Raw genomic sequence first — 18,427 nt, 5'->3', positions numbered from 1 at the left:
GATGTAATATTGAAAGTTTTCTTTAAATACATTTACATGTTCTATTTAGAAATTATTTTTTAATTGTGAAAAATCTTATCTTGTTGTCTATTGCTAACTAGTAATGAAGGCCAGCTATTGTGAATAGTTACCGCTCGAAATATTTTTTGCTTGTATTGAAGTAATTCATACTCGTTTCTAACGCGAAATTATTGTGTTTATTGCATTTATTATAATATTTTTGTTTAGAATAATATGCCTGGTGGAAGTGCAAAAAAGCAAAGTCCTGGCAGCGACTCCGCAAAGAAAAATACAAGCAATAGTTCGGTACGAAATGTAAGCGGGTCATCGGGGAGTCGCAGGGCGCGCAAAAGGTTTGTTTATAACTTCCAAGCAGTGTACTAGGCTATTTAAATTGTAAACACAAAATGCAATTCATATTTCTTACAGAAAGAGATGTCAAGTTAAAAGGTTTAGCGATAGCGACTTAGAGTCCGAATTGGAGGATATGGAGGATGCGGTTGAAATCGAAAAGAAACTGCGAAAAGTGGCTAAAGAAAATGATTTAAGTCATGATGAGATGCGCCAATTGATACAGGTTCAGTTTTCACGAATATACAATAATTACTTTAATAAAATATTTTTTATACAGAAATTTGTAAAAAATGAACATATTCTCGCGCTGGTCACACTAAAAGCAGAAGATGAAATTGAGCGTGAACGTCAAGAATCCGAACAACCAGCTATAATAATTACTGACACACCGTCTGTGCCCAAATTGACGCGCGCTAGAGCACGCGAGTTAAATAAAACGCCTGGAATTACATTGCCAGTAGTAAATGAAATTAAAGAGCCGGAAATTGCAACTCTTATACAAGACGAATTAAATTCAGATGAAGACGATGAAGAGTATGTTTTTAAAGAAGAGGATTTTATTGTACGTAAATTTGAATTATATTGTTAAAAATTACATATATATACTAATATGTTTATTTTAGTCCGATGAAGATCCAAATAGCACAGTTTCAGATTTGGATTCGAATCCACGCACACCGCAGACCCCTTTATCACAGACAGAAGCTGAAGACTCGCCCGTAAAGTTGACCGCAGATGGCTGTTTTAAAATACCGTTGGAAAAACCTAAGAGCACACGCGAAGATGTGCGAATTGCCGCGCGAACGCGTTCAAAATTATGCCTGGAGCAAACCGCTATCGAAGATATAGAGTCTGAGTTTGTGCCACCTGATGTGGAACAAATTGATTTACAAGATTTTGATATGACTGCCAACGATGAGGATTGGATGCAATTTCTAAACGATTTTTCTAAGCCCCTAAGTAAGTGTCATAAAAATGTGGAATAATAGAGTATTACATATTTTTTAATTAAATTTTTTTTTGTAATTAAAGGCACCAGTTTTGTGGCAGATGAAGATGATCCCATTAATGATCCTGAATATATAGCCGCCGAGAAAATATTGGGTTTGACGGTTAAAATTACCTGAGTTTTGACTTAATTTATTTAATAATAATTTATTGCAGAGGATGCTGAAGAGTTGCGTGACGTGAATATACCTAGAAAGGAATTGACTGATCTCGTGGCTGAGTTGTTTGAAGGCTTGGTCAATGAAGGCGTGTCTCTTGAAAGCATTGAGTTGGATACACCACAAAAGTTTTTGTTAGATAATTTCGGCGAGACGACCATTACCGAAGACAAAAACATTGAGCCCGTTTCTGATAAGTTCGCTACACCTACAATTCCTGACAAAGATAATAGCCGAATAGTGAGAGAACTAAATTTTGATACACCAACAACCCGACAATATAATCCCCCACAGCAACAGCCAAATTATATCATTGATGTACCACCATTAGTTCCTCTTAGTAACAGAAACAATGTGACTACAAATGATTACTCATTCAATCCAAATGTTGTGTCCACTCCTTCAACGCAACTACAAGCGCCTGTGGCATACACAAACAGTCCAGACCAAGGTGGCAGTCAAATTGTAACTCTTCCCCCCTCCAACTTTTCGTCGGAACCCGAATGGATAGCTGTTAAAATACCCGGACAAAATAATTCCTATCAATTAGCTCGTGTTGTACCAAATGCTAATGCAATTGGACCACCGCCGCTAGTTAGAATACAGCCACAGAGAATGCCAGCGCGTGCCCCAGAACCAACTACTTCTCCAAAAACCCCAGAGCATCCACTTTACAGTGTACCATACGACACAAATTTTACATGGGAATATATATCTATTAGAAAACATGTATATACTGAATATTTAAACAAATTCGAGACTAATCGTAACATGTCGAACAATATTTCACAAATGGAGGAGTTGTCAAACCAACCGATAGGCTTTACCAAGCATCAACATGATATATTACAACAGCAGTTACGTATCCACGTACAAATGCTAACACAAACATTTATACAAAGCTACTCACATCCGATGTATTGGAAGCTTTCGTTTAAGGCGAAAGACATGTTGTTGGAAATCGAAAACAGAGCACAAGACGATGCGTCGTTCCGGGCGTGGAATCTCCAGCTGGCTGTGAACCTTATTCGACAATGGGAGGAAGATTTAAATAAGGATACTAAGGAAAACAAAGAATTGATGAAGTAAGTAATTTGAAAAAACAAAAAAAAAATATTTCAATTATTGTAATGTCTACTTTACAGATTTATACACAGCGAAATTAATAGCACGTAAGTGTCGGATATCACCGAAAAACTGATTTCATCAAATTTTTTATTTTTAATAATGAGACCTCTATCGTTATAGCAAAAGTAATTGTCGTCAAGTTCCACGTTTTCCCCCACGCATTATGGAATTTGTAATAAATAGCGAGGCGTTTATGTATCCAGAATATTTGCCCCGTATACCGTTCACTTCAAGACGAACTAAATATGAGGCGTTTGCACCAGCTGAAATGCAATTAATTGCTATGGGTTTGGAACGTCATATACAAAAAATACGCCAAACAGGTGAGCGCATATCAAAGAAAACGTCGGAATTAAAGGTAGCTGTAGAACGGTTAACAAAGGACACAGTTTACGGCAAGTCGTTTTATCGAATATGGACTCAAGTGAAATGCTTGAGAAATGCAGATTATTATAATCCGGTGAAGGTTGGTTACTGCGTAGAAAAATACATAACAATTAAGTATTCAATTTGTTTTTATCATTTCAGTATTATTTTGAACACAAACGTGCTCCACCAGTTCAACACAAGCTTATTTACTTCGAAAACAATAAAGTATTACCACCTAAGGATCGTTACACTGAGCTACCTTTGGCATGGCAAACGCATATAGATGAGGTAAGTGGATATTTAATTTAAATTGATTGATTCAAAGAAGAAATTGCTGGGATATATTGTATATAATCGCTTATGTGTTCATTTTATTGGGGTAACTCTTATGAGTAAATTGTAATTTATATATAATATCGAAAAACAATAGTAGTCACTCAAATTATGTTTCACACAAATTTCATAAACTCTGAATTCCACAAAAAGATAATGGAAGATGGTTAGACGCTATTTAGCTGGGTATTGTACAAAAATTTGTTTTACAGTTAAGCTAATATAATTTAATTAAAAAATCAACTATTATTGCCCATCACGTTTATTGTGTGCTTCCGACACGATCTCTAGGTATCAGTCGTAGTTCTGAACCATGCTTCAAGAACACATTGCCTGCTGTTTGTTGTGGGCTAATACCAATGCCATCATCTGTTATTATCGCGCTGGTAGCTGCTGGCACCTTGAATTCTTCCGCTGCGAATTTCAACACTGCCGTGAATGGCGTTCCCTCTGGTACGCTGAGTACTTTAAAAGGCAATTTAGGATCCGATGTTAATGTAATTTTGAAAGTTACTTTCGAACTCATGTTTTATGCTGCGTGCTATACAGGTTTCACAAAGTAATCGTTGTGACGTGGTCACTTTGATACTACTATAATATGCAATAAACAATACTGAAGTTTTAAGCCAACTTGATTAACTTATGTGGTGTTGTATTAAGTGGCTTGCTTATTGAAAAACGCGAGCTAATATTTAGCTGTTTTGTTTTTCAAAACTTAAATATTTATTTATTTGCCAATTGCCAACTTCACAGGTGTGTTTAGAAATTCGCTTTCCACCTTGGTCGAGATTTACATTTTTCGTAGCTATCGATGTAATAATCGATTAAAAAACTTTTTTTCTTTTTTAAATTCAAGTGCATCCTAGTGACATTAAAATTCGTAGCATATGTTATATATTTTGTGGGTAGGACAAGCTGTATAAAAATCTAGTTTATTAGTATTAATTTGAAAAAAAATGTGTAGTAAATTTAGTTGTATCTTTAAAATTTGATATATGTGTTTTAAACCGATTAATAAATCGTACTATAGAAATCGCGATAAATTTATTGCTATAATCGAATGCATATTGCGAAGTATTCACAGTGGGTACTTCATTTTAATCTAGACGTTCACAGTTATTTTGTTTATGTTTGTGTTTTTGACATTAGTTTATATTGAATTTTGCAGTGTGTTTGATTTGTGAAGCATTAGCAATTTTTGCATTACTTTTTTTTAATTATCATAATGCTATTTTGACTCTAGAAAAGACGAGCAGAACGAAGAAAACGAGGTGTATATGCATCTGAAGCAGCAGGTTCGTCCTACTTGGAATTCGTTCGTGAAGCTTTGGGCGAAAATATAAAACTACCAGAGAGCACAACTCAAGCTTCAACACCGGACAACAGTGGCGCTAACTCATCGTGGTTTTCACAGACAAATAACAATAGTTTCTTCACCAAAACTCGTTCGAAAAGAAGTATTGCTAATTGCGTAACTATAAATGTTAATTATCATTTTACTGGTATTACAACAATTGGGGACGCACAACCACCCGTCAATAACACAACAGCTCTAGCGATAAAAGACACATCTACTGACAAGGATAACTTGAATGCCTCTGACTACCAAAATGCAAATATCGCTTCATACAATTACGATTGGGGTTCCAAAACTTTACAACCGATTCTTGAACCGCTGCAAAATGGAGCAAGTTTAAAATCTACCAGTACGCAGTGTGCAAGTGAGGGAAGTCATTTAAAAAATAAATCAGCACGACGAAAGTTGCAATTGCCTAGTAAGTTTAAAGCTGGCTACACCAAAAATACGCGCTTTAGGACATTGCGACGGTCGTGTCACATATTTGAGCGACATAAGAAAAATAAACGTCAGAGGCAACAACGAATCACTTGTTTACTAAATTGCTACCGCAAAAATTTGAAGCGAAAAGAACTGCTGTACAAACGTGTACCAATTGTACGCAAAGTTTACAGATATTTCAAAGCGTTAGAGTTATACACAGACTTGTTAAGAGATCTCAAAATGGCTTGTCGTAATGCTACTTCCACTACTTCTGGTACCACTACTGGCAATGCGCAACCCATATCAACGAACTCGTCTACTACAGTACAGCATTTGCCAACAGCAAAGTTTTTTGTGCATAGTTCACAACAATATTTTGGTAAACGTACGCGTGGTGAAGAAGAGTCCAACGTCTGTTCGCGTAGCAAAAAGGCCAGCAGACAGGAGGAAAATTTCAAACATATGCTGCTACCTGATACGGCTGAGGATGCAAATCGCAAAGATGCAAGTATGTAAAAGTCTGAAGTGTCCATAATAATTTTAAAAACTAAAATTTTTGCCTACAATATTTAATCTTTTATACGCAGTTTACGCACTGAACTTTTATGAAAAGGTGGAAGAGGCTTTAAAAGCCTCAAATCGTTCCGAAGACTGTAAAAAATTCAATCATATACTCAAAACATTCGATCCGCGTCGTGATAAGGTTGCGGATTTATATTATGTAAGTACAAAGCGGTTAACATGCTTGAGATCAGTACCATAATTTTTCTATTTTTAATTTGAATAGAAATTAGAACAACTCTTTCTACCTGAGCATCCTGAGCTGGCTCAGGTGTTCCTCACTTTTTTGTTACCATCCGAAGCAGTGGAAATTGGAAAATTCTTCGAGCATTTCATGATCAACAATATGACAACATTTATCAACAAATTAAATATTTATTTTAATAAACAACCAGCTCAAATCCGTAAAATTTATAACTGTCTAGCTGAGTTGGCGGATGATGCGGAAGTTACCATGAAAAAAGTCGAAACAAAAATTTTGCCACTGCTCAAGGGCAATCAATTTCTCATTGATTGGTTTTTGCAACAGTTTACCGAGGCTAAACCACCAGAAAGGTATAAACATAACGCCGTTAATTTCTATTTAGAAACGCATTTTTAACTGTTTTTTTTATTTACTCTATAAAGAATATTTTCAACGCCAGAACATGTAAATTTGAAGGAAGTCGAAATCAAACCTAACCTGTATGAAACTCTCATTGATTCACTCGAAGTTTCAGCGCCTTGCTGTGAACTGCAGCAGCAGCAACAGCAACAAAACCAAACGCATAACTGTCAGTTGAGGGTGAGTGCTTTATTGGTGGTGTACGAATAAACACTTGTAACTTTTTTATTTTCTCCAAAGTATATAAATGGACGGATCTTCTATGGTAACAAAATGACGCTGCCCGCTAAACTCTCTTTCATGGCGAATAACTGTCAGCCTGAAACGGCTGCAGAATGCAATAACGAAGAGCTGTTGGAACTGCAAAGGCCCGAATGTGTGCACGGCATACGCGAGCATGGTGAGAAACAATTGGCGGTTGCTGTGGACAAAGCGGCAGCAAATGCGGCGGCTGACTGCAACAGTGATGATAACGATAAATCGGAGGAGGAAGATTTGTCCAAAGGTATAATATGTAAACACAATAAACTAATGAATAATATTAATATACATATATCTACCATTTATTCACTCTACTAGTGTTAATAGTTGATATGCCTAACGATGAGGATACCAGCTCCTCACTGGAAATTTGTGACGATACCGCTTTACGTGCACATGCGATGCGCCTTAATCCCTCCTATTATGCGAATACATGCTTTGCGCCTGTTACGAGCACACCAAATACAAGCAGTAACTACGCGCCTCATCATGCAAATGCTAAGAAATCCTCGTTAAATTTCAACGATGACGGTAAAATAGTATCACCGCGCAAACATTCAACACCTGGTACACCTACATGCGCCAACACAAGTACCGCCAGCCTAACACCTTTGCAATGCCTATCGCCGAACAACTCTAGTGCAACTAGCAGTGCGTTAACAACGACAACACTTACCGCACCCGCTACAAATGCGGTCGGTAGTAATAGCAGTAGTGATAGCAATGCGGACGCACAGATCCCTCAACAGCTACGCGATAAACGGAAATCGCCCACAAAGAAGATTAAATCACCTGTGTCCGCGACGCGTGTACGCCCAAGCGGTAGCAACCTACAACCAATGGTTGTTGTGTACGAACACAATCCTGCCATCGCGTGTGCCAAGAAACTAAAATCTTTGATTGCGGAGGAGGACTACGAAGGTGAAATCGATAATAAAGATCGTATTGCTATAGTAGCTTGTGCCAAAAAACCAGGCGACACGAGTCAAGAGTCGTCAGTTGCAGAGGATGGTGTTGTGTTGCAGTCGCATGAGCGTAGATCTGTTTCACCGCATACGCCACCGCTACTCACAGTAACTAAATTGGAGCATAGCGATAATTCCGATGATTTAGAATTCATACCAGAGAATGCTGAAGTGTCACATTCATTTTCGCATGACTGCTTTGATCAGTTACAAGAAGCGCAGCATGTTGAGGATAGCGATTCGCCAGAAGTTGCGACTACGACAACGTCAACGACTGCCCAAACGTCAAGTGTGTCTCATCCCACTGCCACAAATGAAAATTACACTGAAGATTGTAAGTTGGAGGTGGTGGCCACATTAAGCGCTTCAACGCCAGATGATGATGCAGCGACATACAAATCGAATCAAGCGTCAGTTAAAGCGTCCACAGCTTGGACACGTGAAGAAGACAAGCTTATATTGATCGAAATGAAGTTGAGCGCCGGCATTGAGAAGGAGCTACTCTTCAAACGTATGCATGATAAGTTGCCATCTCGTTCGTTGGCGGAAGTCAAAGAACGTTATAATTTTTTAATAGACTTTCTGTCCAAGCTACAGGGCAAATAAACACTTATTTTTACTTTAATTTATTATCTTTAGTTGAGTTTTATTATTACAAAAACATATACATATGTACATACATATATATTTTTTAAAAATAAAATTTGGTAAAACGAGTTGCGCCTTATCTTAAGAATTCAAACCTTTGTTTTATTTTATTTGTTGTGCATTAACAAGAATCTTCACTGAAATACCATCTTGTTATGAGTTTAAACTGTTATGCAACGGTAAATGCGCAACTGGAAATAAAAAGCTTACCCGCTTATATGTTTGCTAGCAAATTATTTCAAACATGTATTCAGTGAAATCTTTTTCAAAATAAACTAAAAATCTATTGTCTAATTAACACTTTAATATAAAATCCTTGTAAAAATCCGCAATCAACAATTTTGTTCTCGAAAAAATCTAAATTTTTTGTACTCATCTGAAATAGCAATATGTCTAACATTGGAATTAATGGTTTTGGCCGAATTGGACGTTTGGTATTGCGCGAGGCAATACGTCGAAAGGCACAAATTGTGGCGATCAACGAACCTTTTATCGATGTAAAGTACATGGCCTATATGTTGAAGTATGACTCAACACATGGTCGTTTCAAAGGTAAAATCGCCATGGATGGCAAAAATTTGAAAATCAATGATCTTAGCATAAAAATTTTGGCTGAAAAAGATCCGACCAAAATCAAATGGAAAGAAGTTGGCGCTAAATATGTGCTCGAATGCACGGGTAAATTCACATCCACCGAGAAGGCGAGTGCTCATTTAAAGGGCGGTGCAGAAAAGGTAATTGTCTCAGCGCCCGTTGCTGATGCGCCCATGTTTGTTGTCGGCGTCAATTTGAATGCTTACAAACCGGATATGAAGGTTATTTCGAACGCATCGTGCACCACAAATTGTCTAGCGCCCTTAGCGAAAGTCATACATGACAATTTTGAAATATGCAATGGCCTAATGACTACAGTACATGCGGTTACCTCCTCGCAGAAATGCGTCGATGCACCGTCACCAAAGAAGTGGCGGAGCGGTCGGGGAGCGCTGCAAAGCATTATACCTGCATCGACGGGTGCCGCCAAGGCAGTTGGGAAAGTTATACCATCTTTAAATGGTAAATTGACGGGTATGGCTTTTCGTGTACCCACTGCGGATGTTTCCGTGGTCGACTTAACTGTTAGCCTTGGCAAGCCAACTTCACTCGATTGCATTAAAGAGAAAATCCAAGAAGCTTCTAAAGGTCCAATGAAAGGCATACTCGGTTATACGGAAGATGAGATTGTGTCGGCAGATATCACAACTGATGCGCGCTCCTCAATTTTTGACGCTAAAGCTAGCATAGCATTAACTGAAACATTTTATAAATTAATCTCTTGGTATGACAATGAATATGGTTATTCCTCGCGTATGATTGATCTCGTAAAATATGTGCAAGAGGCAGATAAAAAGGCAAAAGAAAAAGATAAAAAAGACGGTAAAAAGGACGGCAACAAGTGCGATAGTAAGAAAAAATGATATGTTTCCGGGAGAAATAAAATTATGGTATATCTTTTGAAATATAGACAATGATTAAGCGTATTTGCTTTAGATTTACGTTAATGTAACAGACTCACATTCATTTCTATTTGTTTATATAGACGAATTTGGAATATCACGAAAGTTACTTATATCGATTCTAACAATTTTATAAAAAAAAAGAAATATAATTTTGGACTTTTTTACTTTATTTACTAATGCGTTTTACTAAATAACACATAACAATGCACTTTTGTAGCACTTTCCTCTCAAAAAAACCTAGTATGGTCTCACTTTCGACTGTGTGGCATGCGTTAGTATCCATGTATTCTTCTCACGTTTCTTCATAGCCATTTGCTTATGACGCGGGTGTGTTGGACAAATTACATAAAGACGCTCTTGTCGCACCACAAAGTAACAATCTTTGCAGCGCCTTCGCAAACGTCCCTTAACCTTAAAACCTGCCACTTGCGTTAAAAGTGAATTGAATGGTGTGAGCAGACGCTGAAGTCCATTTTCAACGGTAGTGTTTGCAGCAGTGATATTGCTGGTGACTCCAATCGGCCCGCTTGCTGCCAGAGTCCTACAGTTGGCCATTATGTGATATGTGCGGCTATTTGCGTTGACAGCGGGTGTGTGCACATTGGAAGCGGCAGTCAACAGACGTAAGCTGCTTTTATAAACATGTGCACCAATTTTGCTGATGAATGACATCTGTGAAAATGTATTTTATGTATATTTTTATTGTTACTTCCACTTATTATTAATGAATGGAATTTTATCACCTCTGTAATGTTTTTCACACCAAATTGCTTAATTCTTCCAGCTGTTACAAATTTTTGGCAATCAGCTGTTCGCTTGAACAACCGGCGGTTCTACTGTTTATCGCGCCATCTTCAGTCGAGTTGTTTGTGTGAAATGGAAACACACGGCGATTAGGTTTCCTTTTCCTTCATTTTACTGGAAGCTTCAGTCAATGATTTCATTTCGGTTGCGTGAAAGCAATTGTAAAATTTTAATTACTGTATTAAAATTTGAAATTTGATTAATTGGACATTTTATTGACACGCTGTGACTATCGATAAAGCTCGTTTCTGGGAGAAATGAATGCGCGACAGCCAGAATGTACAGAATGTACCTTAACAGTGGCATTGACTTAAGAATTTACGACTTTGTTGAAGAATGATTCGGTCGGTGCTTCAGGAAAGAAATTGATTTGCTAGAGCCAAAGAAGTTTTGTGAACTTAAAGTTGGATGCATGTCTTTAAAGTGAGTTGAAATTTCAATTTACAAACACGTTCGCATAACTTTCTGAAAATATTCCTTACTCAGAAGGGCCAGTGAAAAAGGTCCTCTATGCCGTAAAAGCAGCTGGATATTTCCAGAACTCTTTTATATCTAAAGATTTAAATTCCGTCCTATACTCACATGAAATACAATAAAACACATTAAATTTTTTTGTAGAGTTCATTTTTAATATTACTGGAATAATATTTTTGAAATTTCATGACGATTTGTTAGAGTTGTATTCTAATACATTATTTATTATGTAAAATACATGTATATATATAAAGTATTGTGAGTTAAATATTAGCTTAACAAAAATTGCAGAAGAAACACTCTGCGTCTTTTTATTTCCTATAAATTTTATTTCTTTTAAAGTGAATGTTATAGTACGTGTGCATAAGAATTTCTTGTAGTAAATTTTAGTTTGACTTTTACTATACATATTTGTATGTATGTATATATGTATGAAAGTATCTCATATAAGTTGTTATACCTTTAAGTGGCAAATCTTGAATCGTGCGAGCGCTTAGGCGCTGCTTTTAATTTTCTTGTAAGGTTAGTTGTAGGGGAAATGAGGAAATGCTTACATAAATACATATATGTACATACATATGTCTATGTATGCATAGGAGTATGTCTACTTAATATGACATTAAATGCTCGGCTTTGGTAGTATTTCTATTTAGAAATTTAATGTTTCGGTTATTTATTAACTGCTGTAGTTGGATATTTCTGCTATATATTTAGTCTAATATTTAATCTTCCTAATTCATATTTGAATGCTAATATGTTGTTAAGTATGCACACCGATTTGCGTAGCAATTGTCACTTCGCTTTGTTATGGAATTTCAAATGTGCTCTAACTGTGAATATTTTTTGCTTTACTTTTTTAATTCCTTTCAAGTTTTTTATTATACTTAAAATTAAAGCGCCAATACGAATTTTAAACACACATACGACATAGTTCAATATTTTTAAAATATCGCAAATATATTTGAATAAATCTCAAACTATATACTAAGAGTTTTTTTTTCTATTTATTTCAATATTTTGTATACGCATTTAATAAAGTCGTCAATATTTAATGTAAATGCTAATATGAAACTTACAAATAAGACAGCGTCGCTATGTCGCTCTGTTCTGTTGTTAACATTAATAATGCAAATTGTTAACATTCAAAATAATCACTGTTAGATTTTATTTGTTTCTGTTATTAAATTAAAATGTTAATGTTTCACCTAAATTTTAACCATATAATTTTTAATGCTTAGGCAAATCTTGTCAGTAGTAAGGAGTTTATAACTTTTGCTAAGTTTAAAGTAGTATCTTCTTAAATATTACGCTCATACATAAATGTATTTAATATGTCAATATATTCCATAATTTTGCATTATCTTTATTAATATTGCATTTCGGTCTTTTCTTTTAATTTTATTTGAATTCTTATTGAATGCAATCAAAATGTTTAATTTATGAAGTTTTTGATTTGAATTATTTATAATATTATTTATAATAATTTAAATTTTCAAGTACTACCAGGCATCACTAACATAACTAATTTACGCTACTTTTGATTGTAAAGCATAAATTAATTCAAAAATTCATAAGTAACTGTGTAGCCGCAAACACAACACAATTTTTTTATAATTCCGTGGCATTCTGTGTGCAGTGCTGCAGCACGGCGAAAATCCCGCAAGCAATGCATGTTCGCGACATGACTTACGACATGTTAATGCATGTTATTTTTTGTCGTGTTTAGCATGTGTTTGCATAATTTGCAATCTTGCTTGTTTTTCATTTAATTTTTATTTTTATTTTTATTTTTCTTATTCTTTTACATTAAAGTTTAATTCTTAATAATTTTTTTGGAGTAAATGCTTCAAATGCTTTCTTTGAAATATGTATTCAACTGTTTAGGTACTAGGCTCAGATAATAGTTTCATATATTTTAAAAATAATTTACTTAAACGTTCTTAATTACTTTTAATCTGAATCTTAAAGTTTTAGCTTCGCTACAGCCTATAGGGAGAGTACTTATGCACGTAAGTATATAGAGTTTTTATACGCTAAGTAGTTTGCATAAATATAGTATTTATTCATATTTGTGTATATTTATTTTTAAGTGTATATTTGTTATAAATTTTAAGTTAAGTTTGGTATAGTTTTAGTTTTAAATATTTTTTTATGAGTTTTTAGACTAAAACTGGAAGGCTAACTACATTTTTTATAATATTATAAAAAGTAATTTAGTTTCATCTAAAGTAGCCGTAATAAAAATAAAATATTGTAATAGGAAGTTAAAGAAAAAGGACAGTAAATCATTTCTTCACACAACTATAAACTAAATGTGGCACAAAAATTCTACAATAACTCTTTAAGACGCTAAAAAGATTGTCATAAATATATATTTTTTAATTTATGTTTAATTTTATGCGTTTGATATAAGTATGATTACGCATTTCTTAAGTTTTGGTTTTGTAATCCTCAAGCTAAGTTAGCATACTTATGTTATCGTTATTTATGCTACTAATATTTTTTGACGATATTTTTGGTTTATTGATTTATTACATTACATTATAACAGAATTTTTTATTTCTACTGAATTTTGTTTAAAATACGAAATGCATAAATTCATAAAAAAAAGGTTTGATATACATACATATGTATGTTTTTTCATGAAATATGACATCTATATTTCAAATGCTTAAATATGTATTTTTCTTTTGAGTTGAGTGCGCTGCACAGTGTGAACCCACCATAAGTTATGCAAAGTAGCTGACAGGTTTACATGTTGAAATTTAATAGAAAAAACTAACAGAGGAAGAAGCAGAAGTGACTTGGCTAAAGGTTTCAGAGTCAGATTAAAATTTAAAATATTTATTTACATTTTTTAAGAAAATTGCTTTTTATTAAACGTTTGTAAAAGCGCTTGATATTTCATAAGTGAAAATTTTAAATTATCGAAAGCTAAAAAAATAACTGAATGTGTGTTTTCAGAGTTTTTTAAGGCAACTAGACTGGTTTTCAGACTTTGGTGAGCGCGCCAACAAAGTGCTTTATAAGAAAATACATTGAGATTCATTATGAATTTATATATAATAATAATTAAACTACACATGACTATAGACTACCATATATGTTCTCTACAAAAATGGCGACAGCACATATTTATCAAAGATGCAGTAATCAAAGGAGTTATCGAATCAGTAAATTATAAACAATATTAAAGTTAACGGTATGTACTTTTCTGATTTGAAATTTGTTTGATTTTTAATTTAAAAAAATAATAATACAATTTGTTAATAGACAATAGATCAATTTTTAAAGTGAATATGGACATAATTGTTATATAATTGCGATATTTTTCAAAATATTTATTTAAGCCGCATTTTCCTACAGTTTCCTATTGTATATACCTTCTGTCATAAATTTTTGGTTTTTTGACAGCAACTGTTCTCTACAACTTCATTTCTAAACCATTAATCGGTAATCGATAGCAAACATTTGTGCCGATTGTTCAATGCAGGGGCGAACATTGCAATCGTCAAACGTTTTCATGCGCTACATTCGTAAAATACTTGCTCAGAATTTTCACAATGTTTCAAGATTTTATATATTTAATAATTTTTGGCTTTTTTCTTTGAAAAATAATACTTTTTCCAACTGAACATGTGTTAGCTGGCATTTTACTCTTAAAATATCGAGAAAACGATTTCATGTTTCACACACTACTGTGACAACAATTAATGTTTTAATGCCTCAGTTTGCTTTAAAGCATTAATTTTTATTTAATTTTAGTACATACTACATATATATATATATTTCAGTTTTGTTATTTCTTTATTACGCTTTGCATAGTTATACATTTGTTGTGCTTCATAGATGATCACAATATAGTTGAAATATTTGAGTTGCACTAGAAGTGGGAAGGGGGAAAAGGCAAGTCGATAGTTGGAAATTGGAAGACCTAAAGCTAAAAATAATAGTTTAATTAAAAAAGTTCAAATTATCGATAAAAAATATGTTTGCTTGATACATACGGCTGTAATTAAAGTCGATAGCAATCGATCATTTCTCACAAAACGATTTTTAAATAAAACTTATAATTAATCGTTTTGAAAAAAAGTTCTTTGAACCGATGGTTCTTAAATATATGTATATATATATTTATTCATTCTGATATAATATCTGAACTACAATTTTGAACCAAAAGCTTTGAATGAGTTTTTAGAAAACTATTATTTTCATTTAGAATGTAGAAATTAAAAAACCTAAAGCTAACAGTAATAAAAAATAAAAAAATAATTAGTTGAAAAGAACGCTAATTATCGATAAAACATATTTTATTAGGTGTGTAATTAAAATCGATAACATCGATTATATCCTTAAGATTTTTATTAAAACTTATAAAATAATTTGTTTGCAAAAAAGAATTTTCTAGCAATGGTTGCTAAAATACAAATATAAAGTGTTTTATTTATTAGGATATTTAGTCTTAATTAGTCTTTTTGTCAGAAATATAATACAAGCGGAATTGTTGAATGCGATGTTAGAAATAGTGATATTTTCAATCGGAAGGCAGAGGTTACAATAACTAGAATTAAATTAGTAATAAATAATATGGTAAAAATTATCGATAAATATTTATTTTCTATCGATATTTATTTTGATCGATTTTTTCTGCCATTAGTGAAATGAATATCTGACCGTGACCAATTTTAGAAGAAAAAATTTTTTTCGATAAATAATTATTGTTATCGATTTTTTTATTAAAATAAATATCGATAAAATATATTTATCAATAAAAATATATTTATTTTTTCTTGAAAAATGAATATGTTCACATTTTCATTGCATTAATTGCATGAAAAAAATCTTACAAACATCTTAATTATTTCTTCAAGACATATTTAAAAGTAAATTGCCTAATCGATATTGATTTTGAGTTCAACGCATTGTAAAGAAAAACTGTTTGCGTTTCGACATAAATTTAAGTATTTTAATCAAGCAATTAGTGGAAATTATATACATCAACTAAAGTCTTTAATGAAAGGAAAGAGAATATTGAAAAAAATATATCGATTTCGATTATTGCCTAATCAGCAAAGCGCTTTTAAAGGAAGGTAATAATAGTTATACATTTCAAGATATGTAAATTGAGCAATTTTGTTGCTTAATGTGTATTGCTTTAATAATTCATTGTTTTGTTGCTTTACAAAAATAATGCATATCGATTAATCGATAAATGTAGACGACTTAAGTTTTTATCGTATAAAAATTGTTCATATTGCAGTTTTATTTTTAGATAAAATGACTAAATTATATTATTACTATTATTAAGGAAAGAATTTCGATAACTCGATTATCGATTATTTGGTATGGAGAGTTATATTTGTTAGTTAATCTTTTTTATTTAAATAAATTTTAAAATTTTTTATATATTTTTAAATAATATAACAAAATATGCGACATTATGATGAAAAACTATAAAAAAAAATTAAATGAAGTTAGAAGTATTGTGAAAATATAATTTTTTATTTATGCATAAAGCAAAAAATAAAAAAGGCATGTACCAGAAACCGAATAAAATTGATGTTCAGTTCGTTTGATTTCGTGAAAGTGAAATACTGAACATGGCTGATTATTTGATTTTCTATTTGGAATTTCTTAAATGTTAGGTCTTGGAAAGTATTTCGCCACCTAAAATGCAAAACAACATAACATCACTTTTCATAAGTTTGCAGACGAAGGAAAAATGAAATAATAGAATCCGCTCATATTGAAAGAAAATTTGAGTGTTGGTTATATAATGGTTATATTTTAGCTGTCATACACTCGTATTGAAAGAAAATTTGAGTTTTGGTTATAATATAGTTATATATTGGTTATTATATCTGACAGCGATCTTCGATTTTTTTGGTTATACGTTGTTTTGCACTTTAGGTGATGATTTAGATACTTTTTTTTAATGTAGAAAAACTTTCAATTTTATGTCAAAAAATTTAACAATTTTTTTTATTAATTTCTTTATTTTTTTTAAATTGTTTAATTTTAATTTTTCAAACGAAAAATACATAGAAACCTAAAACAAATCAAAAAACAAAAACTGAAAACTAATAGAACAGAATAATAATCTACAAATTTCAGTTTTTGTTTGATTTTTTTTTTTACTTTTTGAATATAAATATTGCTAAATAAATATTATTTCTATTTTTTTTGTGAGATAGCACTATTATTTTTTAATTTTTTTCTGAAATAAAAATATTTATATTTTTTTTTGGTAAATAAAAATACTAACAATTTTTTCAAATATTCTTTTTAAATTAATAAATGTATTATAATTATTTTTATTATTATTTTTTTTTAATTAAAAACCAAAATTAAATACAATTTTTTTCGAATCATTTTATTTTATTAAATAATAATGAACTAATTTTCAAAATAAAAATGCAAAATTAACTTACTTTTTATTAAAAAAAAAAATTTTTAATTAAAAAAATAATTAATTTAAATTAAATCAAACTTTTTTTTATAATATTCTTACTAAGTCAATAAATAAGATTATTTTTATTATTATTATTTTTTTCGAATTTAAAACAAAAATTAAAAAAAAAATTTCGAATAATTTTTTATTTTAAATAATAATAAATTTTTAAATAATAATAACTAAGAAAAATAGAAAATTAACTAGCTTTTTATCGTGAATTAAAAATATTATCTTTTTTTCATATTCTTAAACCAATATAAGAATTCATTTTTTTATATTTTTTTTCGAATTAATAATCAAAAATTTTAGAAAAGATTTTTTTTGAATCAGTTTATTTTGTTAAATAATAATAAACTAATTTTACAAAAAAAAAAAATAGAAAATTAACTAACATTTTCATGAAGCATTAAAATTTTTAAATACGAAAAAATAAAATTAAAGAAAACAAAGTGTTTGGAATTTAATATTTTTTATTTAATAATTTTTTTGTTTAATTAAAATTTGTTAAATAATTAATTTAATAACCTAATAATACATCTTGCTGTTACTAAAACGAATATAATCAAGTTTCTTAAGCTTCATTACGACTAAGCATATGCACATAATTGTATTTAAAAGCGAAGTGGAATTTTTAAAAATTTAGTTAACAACTATGCTTATTCAAAAATAATTTATTTAACTTATGTAATACGTTCAAAGGTCAACGAATAATAACAACATGACTTATACATAATACATTTGCTTTAATAGACAATATTGCTTAACGGTTTTCACAAAAAAAACAATAAATATTAACAAAAAAATAAAATAATATTATTTTACACTTAAAAAAACGTCTTGTCTTTTTTTGTCAAAAATTGTAATTTAAAAAATAAAATGTAGCATTTGCAACTGCACATTTAACGCCTGTAGTGGAATTTACAAACGTTATAAACTGTTTCATATTCACCTACACACACACACAACTACACGCTTGCCACACGCCTGCGGGTATGCAAGCTACACCAGTTTGAGCGCGTGTGTGTCC

At 31.8% G+C, this 18,427-nt stretch overlaps 4 protein-coding genes across 4 annotated transcripts; 2 read left to right on the top strand and 2 right to left on the bottom strand.

Moving 5' to 3' along the window:
• Positions 1-141: 141 nt before the first annotated feature.
• Positions 142-8,150, top strand: LOC105222231 (uncharacterized). Its single transcript, XM_029548672.2, has 16 exons — positions 142-160; positions 229-353; positions 430-577; positions 632-916; positions 978-1,314; positions 1,387-1,458; positions 1,519-2,605; positions 2,666-2,692; positions 2,769-3,114; positions 3,177-3,305; positions 4,594-5,638; positions 5,718-5,851; positions 5,918-6,246; positions 6,319-6,475; positions 6,536-6,800; positions 6,875-8,150. The coding sequence occupies exons 2-16, from the start codon at positions 235-237 to the stop codon at positions 8,125-8,127; spliced, it is 5,733 nt and encodes a 1,910-aa protein (XP_029404532.2). The 5' UTR covers positions 142-160; positions 229-234; the 3' UTR covers positions 8,128-8,150.
• LOC105222230 (ubiquitin-fold modifier 1) lies at positions 3,360-4,156 on the bottom strand. Its single transcript, XM_011199462.4, has one exon. The coding sequence runs from the start codon at positions 3,874-3,876 to the stop codon at positions 3,613-3,615; it is 264 nt and encodes an 87-aa protein (XP_011197764.1). The 5' UTR covers positions 3,877-4,156; the 3' UTR covers positions 3,360-3,612.
• Positions 8,151-8,401: 251 nt separating the features above from the next.
• LOC105222232 (glyceraldehyde-3-phosphate dehydrogenase 2) lies at positions 8,402-9,826 on the top strand. Its single transcript, XM_011199464.4, has one exon. It carries the CDS (start codon positions 8,559-8,561, stop codon positions 9,624-9,626), a length of 1,068 nt encoding a protein of 355 aa, XP_011197766.1. The 5' UTR covers positions 8,402-8,558; the 3' UTR covers positions 9,627-9,826.
• Positions 9,815-10,557, bottom strand: LOC105222233 (39S ribosomal protein L36, mitochondrial). The gene is made up of 2 exons (XM_011199466.3): positions 10,412-10,557; positions 9,815-10,340 (listed from the first exon to the last, which is right to left on the bottom strand). The coding sequence occupies exon 2, from the start codon at positions 10,338-10,340 to the stop codon at positions 9,906-9,908; it is 435 nt and encodes a 144-aa protein (XP_011197768.1). The 5' UTR covers positions 10,412-10,557; the 3' UTR covers positions 9,815-9,905.
• Between the last annotated feature and the right edge of the window lie 7,870 nt (positions 10,558-18,427).

Source organism: Bactrocera dorsalis, chromosome 3, assembly GCF_023373825.1.
Source record: "Bactrocera dorsalis isolate Fly_Bdor chromosome 3, ASM2337382v1, whole genome shotgun sequence".
Taxonomy (NCBI): Eukaryota; Metazoa; Arthropoda; class Insecta; order Diptera; family Tephritidae; genus Bactrocera; species Bactrocera dorsalis.
This window is presented reverse-complemented; position numbering and strand designations above follow the sequence as displayed.